General features: G+C 47.5%; 3 protein-coding genes across 3 annotated transcripts; 1 reads left to right on the top strand and 2 right to left on the bottom strand.

Annotated features, from left to right (window-relative positions):
* Positions 1–651: 651 nt before the first annotated feature.
* Positions 652–3,141, top strand: LOC123437146. Its single transcript, XM_045115688.1, has 4 exons — positions 652–822; positions 1,496–1,668; positions 1,761–2,039; positions 2,317–3,141. Exons 2-4 carry the CDS (start codon positions 1,519–1,521, stop codon positions 2,959–2,961), a joined length of 1,074 nt encoding a protein of 357 aa, XP_044971623.1. The 5' UTR covers positions 652–822; positions 1,496–1,518; the 3' UTR covers positions 2,962–3,141.
* Positions 3,142–3,239: 98 nt separating this feature from the next.
* Positions 3,240–6,152, bottom strand: LOC123437162 (ATP-dependent Clp protease proteolytic subunit 4, chloroplastic). Its single transcript, XM_045115689.1, has 2 exons — positions 5,636–6,152; positions 3,240–4,039 (listed from the first exon to the last, which is right to left on the bottom strand). The coding sequence occupies exons 1-2, from the start codon at positions 6,040–6,042 to the stop codon at positions 3,556–3,558; spliced, it is 891 nt and encodes a 296-aa protein (XP_044971624.1). The 5' UTR covers positions 6,043–6,152; the 3' UTR covers positions 3,240–3,555.
* A 157-nt stretch (positions 6,153–6,309) lies between these two features.
* LOC123437178 (receptor-interacting serine/threonine-protein kinase 4) lies at positions 6,310–8,552 on the bottom strand. Its single transcript, XM_045115690.1, has 2 exons — positions 8,258–8,552; positions 6,310–7,137 (listed from the first exon to the last, which is right to left on the bottom strand). The coding sequence occupies exons 1-2, from the start codon at positions 8,443–8,445 to the stop codon at positions 6,546–6,548; spliced, it is 780 nt and encodes a 259-aa protein (XP_044971625.1). The 5' UTR covers positions 8,446–8,552; the 3' UTR covers positions 6,310–6,545.
* Positions 8,553–9,237: the final 685 nt, after the last annotated feature.

Raw genomic sequence — 9,237 nt, 5'->3', positions numbered from 1 at the left:
TTATTTTAGAAATGTCACATATAATAAATGATGAGGTAAAGAAAAAAGAACTCGAAAAAAAGGCTTTGTCTTCTCTTATTTAAGAGAAGACAAGCGGTGATCTTTTAGCACAATATGTCTTATCATGTTTTTAGAAGTAACTAATTATAGAAGATAAGGCTAAGAATGACTCGTTGTATATTTTTTTTTGTCATCATTAAATTACATATAAAATTTAAGATAAAATTATCTTATCAACCATTGTACATGTCCTAACTATGCGAGCTGCATCGACCCAATCGTCGACCCTGTTTACGACGTGCGTCCCATTTAAAAGGAACGGAGCACGTAGGTCGCACACAAAAATCGTTCGGTGCGTTTTCTTTTTCTTTGATGTGGGAACGCAAGCTAGATTCTCACTCGTAGAACGGGGGACGCAGGCTGCTGCTACCGCCACCGCTTGGCCGGGTCAACACGGAAGACGAGAGCAGGAGGAGGTGGAACACGAAGCAAGGAAGAACCAGCGGGGGCGGCTGCAAATGCAACGCAGTCAGTGCGAGCGGCGCGTGCGTGAATTGCAAATTCGCTGTCGCTTGGCCGGGTCACAGGGTCAAACCTTCCGAACCCACGCCCGTTTCCCTGTCCACGCATGTGCTGATGGATGCGCGTGCCAACCACCGCACCCAACAACTACCCAACCAATCCCTCCCCCTCCCCCTCCCCCTCCTGGTCTCTCTCCTCATCTCACCTGTGCTCTCCACACGACCCACACCGAAAATCCAGAGCTGCCCGCCCGCCTCGCCTCCTCGTCTGCCTCCTCCCCTCCCGCGCTTCAGTTTCCAGGTTACTTTCTCTCCTCTCTCCCGCCTCCTCTCCTCTACGACCAGCCGCGTCGAATTCGATTTAGGACGGGCGGATGGGTCGGTTGATTGGTTGCCATGCCAATTCGATTTGGGACGATGGGGGTGGCTGGGTTGCTCGATTCGTTGATCGCCCTGCGAGATTAAACATCACGAATTGCGATTCCGACCAAATCTTCCGTGATCCTTGCCCCTATCATTTCCCCCTGATTTGTGCCCCGGCTTAATTCCGAGCCGGCAATCATGGAATGGAATTAATTTTGCATCATTTCATATTTTCATTCCAACCAAGAAGATGAAAGCAGCCGATACTGATTAGTATTAGTAGCAGGGGTAGTTGCTGGGTTGGTAGGTGGGTCTCTGCGTAGTGCGTGTTCTTTTAGGTAAGTAGTTCAATGACTCAATCGGCATGGAATAACAAGTTTGTTTGCGACCACTGCCAAATCCAATCCAACCACATGCACCTAGGGATGAAATTTAATCGGACTGTATTGAGTTAATCTGTCTATCCACGGCCTACCAGTTATGATTGTATTTTATCGATTTCATAAGTTCTGATCATGCACCTCCACCATAGGCCGATTGGCAGCTGCATCTCGTACAGTTCTGGTATATACCATCTCTTGACTTGACTAATATTGCTCTCACACTCACAGGCTAGGTTGCTGCAGTTGTTCACATGGATTCCTTTTTCCAAAGAGCTTTCGGTGACCCAATGTGCTCGGAAGACAGTAATGTTGTCCAGCAAGGAATTGAACGATGCCCATTCCTGAGGAACATCAACGAGCCTACAAGTTTTTCCTTGACATCCGTTAATTTCCCCGCTCCGGTATGTCCTTACCGTCCACCCCTCTTTATCTGAATAACTGTATATATGTTATTTATTTGCTTGCTAAACTCTACCATTTTCTGCTCGTGAAGGCAACCGGAGCCAAGGGTCCAATTTTCGAAGACGGACCCAACTTTGACACGGCATTTCGAGTTTTCCACGGCAGAGACGGGGTTGTTCCGCTTTCAGAAGGAGCCTTTGCACATATTGAGAAGCCTCTGCCAAAGCCCACTCCTGAATTTAACCCCTTGGCAGCCAAAGCAGCTACCATCAGTCTCTCAGGATTTGGAGGCTTTTTCAGCTTCGGTGATTTCTCAAACAAGCACAATAAGCAGAACTCCAACAAGAAGAATCCCAACAACCTCCCCCAGGTAATTATGGTTTCTCTTCTCCTCATGTATTTGTTCTATCCTTCAAATTACCCGCCTTTTGTTAGAATGTTTCATTATCCTGACGAAGGGACCTTTACATGAGATCGACTTTTTAGTACCAAAGGAAAGCAAATCTATCTTAGATGCATGTTTCATATGATATTTTTGAACTACCATACATGGTGCAGATATTAAAATGAGTAACAAATATAACGTTATTCCTTAAAATTGGAGCATACCATTCATGTACCTGATCTTGCTTTCCCTGGCATTCCAGAATAAAGGCCAGTCTAATAACAATCATGAAGCGATGAGCAACGATTGGCTGGAAAATGGTCAATGCCCTCTTGCAAAGTCATATAGAGCAATCGGTGGAGTCGTGCCTCTTGTCGCAAAGCTGCTGACACCCCCAGCTGGTATGAAACTGACGTGCCCTCCTGCGATTGTTGCTGCCCGTGCAGCAATATCCCGCACGGCATTTGCGAAGGGGCTTCGCCCTCAGCCCCTACCAACAAAAGTAGTGGTGATCGCGCTGCTCGGTATGGCAGCAAATGTTCCTCTTGGCATCTGGAGGGAGCACACCACAAAGTTTTCAGTGCAGTGGTTTGCGGCGGTCCATGCTGCAGTGCCTTTCATAGGGATGCTGAGGAAGTCCATCCTGATGCCGAAGAGCGCCATGGCCCTTACAATAGCTGCCTCGATATTGGGTCAGACAATTGGTTCAAGAGCTGAGCGTATCAGGTTGAAGAGGGCAAAATTAGCAGCAGAGGGCCGTGGTCATGAACATGCTACCCGGCTTGAAGCTCCGGTGAGCCTGAAAACTGGGAGCTCAGGTCCTGTCCAGCTCTGGGATCCGCTCGGCCTCAGGGTCAAAGGCGTCGTGTCCCCAGCCCTGGTTCCGACTGTCGGTGCCATGTATTGATGAGATGATCATGCTTATTGCGGCGGCTGCGACAATTGTATCAGAGTTCCAGAAATTGTTTCTTTGTATTCATTGTTATTGTGTCTTGTAAAGGATTGCTGGCTACATTGGATTCTTGTCCCCACTATCATGAATTTGGGTGCAGTCAATAAATTTTACCATGTCCTTTGGTTTCCTCTTTGCAGCAAATGTTGGCTAATTAGACTATTTCTATGTTCCATGTGCTTTCATTTGCCTGGTCAAAGAGCCATAACACAACAGCTCCCAATCATACCAAATGCAACGGCCAACAAAGTCTACTACTCGTACTAAAAAAAAGTGTTACATCTTTGTTTTGACAAAAGCTCCAGCAGTTGCTTGCTGTGCAAAATACATGCGAGGCTAGCTGGTTAGACCAGTTGTATGTTCCATGCGCTTTCATTTGCTTGGTCAAATGCCAGAACACAACAGCTACACCATCACACCAAATGCAACGGCAGATAAAGTCTACTGCTAAGGATTACATCATCTTTGTTCGATGAAAGCTCCAGCAACTGCCTGGTTCGAAATACAGATGACTGACAGGCTAGCTTAGTATATGACTGACAGGCTAGCTTAGTATATCTCATCATCTGGGACATCCGGCGTAAGAAACTTCTGAGGGTCCTTGTACATTTCCTCATAGTTGTATTTAGGTTTCACCCTCTCTGGAACCGGCTCAAGTGGGATGATGCTGTCTTCGTCAATCACACCATCAATGATCCCGTAATCCACGGCCTCAAGAGGACCCATGTATCGGTCCCTATCGATGTCTTTCTCTACCTGCTCCAGTGTGCGTCCCGTAAAGCCTGATATCAGCCGGATGACATTCCTCTTGCTAGCCAGAATTTCCTTGGCTTGGACCTCTACATCCAAGGCCTGGCCACTCGCGCCTCCCACGGGCTGATGCATCATAATCCTGGTGTTGGGCATGGCGAACCGTTTGCCCTTTGCGCCACCACCAAGGAGTATAGAAGCTGTGGATCCAGCTATGCCCATTCCAATAGTGGATACATCTGCCCTCACCAGCTGCATTACATCGTAGATAGCCATTGTCGCACTGAAATGGAAAACGAAAGAAGTCTGTCACAAAATGCAACTAGGTTGTATCAACAGATATGCAAAGGCTACCATTGCATGCACTTCAATGTAATGGCAAGGCTAGCCTAAAACTCCTCTTGTTCTCCAAATGTTTAGACATCAAATGTTTAAAAAATCTACACATAATATTTTCAATCTACCACTAGTCAAAGTTTGACTTTGCTTATGTCCAAAACTTGTTCTGTTTCCATGAACTAGTTCTTTGGACAAGACTAGTCTTGTCCCACCATTCATACCAAAGGTACAGTTATACCAAACTAAAAAAGGGAATCCCAAGTCAACTAACAATAGGGTGTTCCAAGTCAAATAACAGGGCATTCAAAGCCAACTAATAGTCAACCAGTCAAATGTGATATCTTGAATGAGAGAGATGAATGTTAAGCACATGTAAACAAGAAAAGCATCATTCGTAACGTGCAACAAATATCATTCACAATAAAACTACCCATAATACTGTTTAAGCTTTTTCTGGAGGGGGAAGTTCCATCCAGCTAATCTTAGGTAGAAGCTTACATACTGTTTGATCATCATAGAGAACAAGGTGTTCAATGCAGGTATTACCAAAAAGTTACATTCCGTTGATCTCATAACAAGCCAATAAGTAGTGAGCTAATGATACAAGCTTGCATATTGTTTGATCGTCACAGAACAAGGTGCTCGATGTTGATATTGCTAAGAGCTTAATTCGGCTGATATAACAAGCCAATAAGCAGCGAACTAGTGATACAAACTTACATATTGTTTGATCATCACAGAGAACAAGGTGCTAGATGTGAACTTGAATTAACTCCATTCAATTCTAAATTTTAGTTATGGCCTAGATTTCAGTGCTTTACTTACGTGTTACCATAGGTAGATTAGACTAGGATTTTTTGTCAACCTTTTTTTTCCATTTCAGCAATTATGAGTATAGAAACGACCTACTGAATTAGGCGATAATACAATCAAACTGGTATTATTTTAGGGATAACAAAAGTCCAGTTAAATGAAGATAAGAACAGAGATAATATTTGCAATCCAGAATTGTTGATGTGGTAAAGAACAAGATTTCCGCCTATGCTCGGACCAGAAAATTGTAAACAAAATGAATGAATAATAACCTTCCGCCGTGATGACAAATTATTAAGATACGTAAAAGGTCTAGCAAGGGGGCGACTCAAGGATAGTCAGTAAAGTATCATTCGGGGATTAGTGCAGATTTCAGCAAAATAGGGTTATAGCTCGTATAGTCTGAAGGTATGTCAGTGTCATACTGATCATAGCCAGCAAACTCTTATCCAACAAGATATTGTCTGACCTACTGCTGTGAATCGACTTGATGAGTCTACTACATATGCAGGTCATGATTTTGATTAGTGCAGCCTATATCGAATCAAACACCCGGGAGTGAGTACTATCACGAATCGAACTAGTATTTGGACAAAGTAGTTTGCCCACAAGATGACCATGCGAAATAATGTAAGACGACAAAGGGCATCACTAGCTGAGATGGTAAATTCAACTCTACACAAACCGAGAGAAGCCAATGGAGGGGAGTGATGCATTGGGAGGAGACCTGAGTGATCCACCGGGGGAGTTGACGAAGAGCCGGATGTCAGATTCGGAGTCCATGGCGTCGAGGAGGAGGAGCTGACTGACGACGGCGTCGGCGAGGAAGTCCTCGATCTCGTTGCCGAGGAAGATGATGCGCTCCCGGAGAAGAAGGCCCATGACGTCACCGCTGGCCACTCCTCCCGGCGCATCCAACTCCGCTCGGATGCCTTGGCCCTCCCACCGGGACAGAGGAGACATGGCCGCCGCGGACGATGCCGAAGCCGCGTAGCTGCGGCGGTTCAGCTTGAGGAGGGGATGCGGTCGCGCCGCCGGCCCACGTGCGCAAGCACATAGCTGCCGGTGCCTGAGGCGGTGAGCGGCAGCCGTGACGGAGAGGGAGGCAGCGGCACTCGCGCTGGTAGCCGCCATGCCTATCTGCCTAGCTTCGTGGGTTGTGGAGCAGCAGCCGGCGGCGGCGGAGTGCTCCCTTCTCTCCTCCCTCTTTGAGTGTGAGAGAGTAGATGGAAGGAGTGGATAACCAACTACTCTCTTCTTCCTCTTTCATCAATTGGTTGGGCCTATTTCGCGAACTGGGCTGGGCCTTGTTTTCCGTTCTTCCCATTCCTTCTGAGATTACAACACGGGCAGCAGATAACATTTCCCTTAAAAATTTAAAAAAGCAAAGCACATAATAACTTACAGTAGTAAAACCATCTTGTTTTTAAGGGGGTCATTAGTAAATTATCATCAACAAGACATCAACTACCTGATAAAAACACAGTACTACTACTAGTCAACTCGGATACAGATAGCATGCCCATGAACAGCCAAAATTCTTACAGTTGTGAACATTCAAAAATTGCCAAAAGAACAACGGATAACACGGCATACAAGTTGGCACCATCAAATGGCATTCTCGAGGCAATTCGATTCTATTCGTCTGCTTCATCTTCTTCTTCCATGTCGTTTTCAAGATGCGCAAGTGAAACTTTGGCCTTCTTCACCTCGGACGGCCTCGTCCCAGCACCAATCTCCTCACTCTTCCTCTTCTCGCCCTGCTCTGCGTCAGCATCATCTTTTCTAGCTTCACCTGAGACCTTGCCGTCATCAGCCTTCTCAGCTACAGAATCATCCTTCTTCTCAGATGGTAGCTCCACTCCCTTCTTCAGTGACTGCTCGCACTCTTTCAGGAAAGCACGCACGTCATCATTCTCCGCAACATGTAGAGCCGTTTGCCCTGCATTTGTCTTTGTTGTGATGTCCACGCCCCTCCTCACCAAATACTTCACAAGCTCCAGGTGGGAGTTCTGAGCAGCAAAGTGCAACGCTGTGAAACCTTTCCTGTTCTTTGCTTTCACAGAGGCCCCCGATGCCAGCAGCTCACGCACCACTTCCAAATGACCTTTCTGGGAAGCAAAATGGATTGCGGCGGTGTCATCCATTGCTGCAGCCCCCACATCAGCTTTGTGCTTGCAAAGGCATTTCACAACATCAACATGCCCAGCCCATGCCGCCAGATGGAGTCTACGTTAACAAAACCAACTATGTCAAGGAGATAAAATGAACAAAGAAAACTGACATGACATAAACAAGTTCATCACATCACATAATCTGGTGCTACTACTACTGCTGCAGTACTCGTACTGCATAGCAACGTTTTAATAGAGGGAAACAAATCTATCAACACAAATGAAACACTATACACAGATCAGATATAAAAATGAAACACTCAGTTAGAAGCTGGATTACAAGGAAAAGATAACTCTTGGGGCTTGTGTGATGGTATTCAAACAGTTGTCTTCAAATTACAACAAGGGCAAGAGATGAAACATAATGGTTGTCCCAAAGATCCTAAATTAGCAGGGATAAGTGAGACCACAGCTAGTAGTTCAAAGCTGCTATGCTATGTAATGCAAAAGGCCCAGAGATAGCAGCACATCTGAAAACCAAAACAACCTTGAAATATACTTCCTCTGTCGCAAAATAAGTGTCTAAACTTTGTACTAACTCTAGAGTTAAGACAATTATTTTGGGACGGAGGGAGTACCTAACTAGAGGAACAGAGGACGGAGAGAAGTGCCGCTGTGTTCTAGACTAATTTGAAAAGGCAGCAGCTATGGCAAGGCACTATAATAGTATAATGTGTCACTTAGGGATATAATATCGCAATAAACACCGCATCAGTGCATGGGCCAATAGCTACAGAAAGAATTAGGGTGCACTTGGTATAAACTTGAAGCACATAATCAGTCAGCCAGCATACACAAGTAGTAGTAATAATGAAGTACTCCCTCTGTTCCAAAATATAAGACATTTTTGCAGTTCAAATTGAACTGCAAAAAAGTCTTAAAATTAGGAAGAGAGGTACTTCCTCTGTATGTAAACTAATATAAGACCCGTTTTAGCTCACTACTTTGGTTACCTAAAACGTCTTATATTTGTTTACAGAGGGAGTAATAAGCAAGCACTATAGGTGGCGCTTAATCATGTCACATCAGTACATCACTATATCAGAATTACACAGTATGGTGGAACTATCAATCAGAGAAGGAGCTGTAGCAGAATTAGACCATTAATCAAGATTGATAGTGGATCCTATCTAGGAGGAACAAGAAGAGGAAAAGGAAGGGAGGGATAATATTACGGGGTGCGGGAGAGGCGGTCTCTAGAGTTGAGGGCGAGAGGGTCCGACTCGCAAAGCGACTCCACCGCCGCCGCATCACCCGACCTCGCAGCCTTGTGCAGCTTCAGATCCTCCTCCTCTCCTCCACCCCGTCCTTCTCCTCCTCGGCCTCCTCCGCGCCCCCCGCCGCCGGCTCGGCGTCTCCCCATCTCTCTCACACGGGCTCGCGGGAGCGGACGAGAGAGAGGGAGGGGAGAGAGAGAGAGGAAGGAGAGAAGGAAGGACGAAGGTGGGGAAATCGTCGGGCGGAGGACGAACTCAAGCAGCCTTACTGCGCTAAGTTTCGTAATGGGCCGGGCTGGGCCGGACCTTTTGTTTTAGAGGAAAATTCTCTCCACATACCCTAAGAGCAAGTCTAGTAGAGCCCTCAAACCCTTAAAAATAACCGTTTTTTTACAATTTTCGTTGAAAAATAGCGTAGACTAGAACCCTTAAACTCTTAAATCCGTAAAAAAAATTAGAGGTCCAACCCTCAAACACCTTCCCAGCCTGTAGAAGTGAGGGTTGGGAGGAAACCCCCCCCCCCCCACCCGCACTCCTCTTCCCAGATCGCGCGGGAGGGAATTCCCCCCGCCTCCCCAGCTCCTCCCGCCGCCTCGCCACCATGGAGGCTTCCCCCGCCGTCGCGCCCGCCGCCCCGCCTGCCCCGCCCGCCGCCGCGCCCGCGCCCGCCCCCGCCCCCGGCCTGCAGCCGCCCGTGGTCGACGTGGTGGCGGCGACCCACGTCGGGGCCAAGCGGTGGCGGGCGGGCCTCGCACCGCCTCCTGCCGCCTCCCCGGCTCCCGCCCCGGCCACCGTCCCCGCCCCGGCGCCCGCCCCCGCCGCCGCGCCCGCCCCCAAGAAGAGTCGGCCGAAGGTGTCCTCCCGTGGGCCGCGAGGGGCTTCCTCCAAGGTCGTCGGCGCGTCCCCGAAGCGGAAGAAGGTCGCGGCGCCGAAGAAGC

Source organism: Hordeum vulgare, chromosome 1H, assembly GCF_904849725.1.
Source record: "Hordeum vulgare subsp. vulgare chromosome 1H, MorexV3_pseudomolecules_assembly, whole genome shotgun sequence".
Lineage (NCBI taxonomy): Eukaryota > Viridiplantae > Streptophyta > Magnoliopsida > Poales > Poaceae > Hordeum > Hordeum vulgare.
The sequence above is the reverse complement of the archived record's forward strand: the minus strand, read 5'-3'. Positions and strand labels throughout refer to the sequence as shown.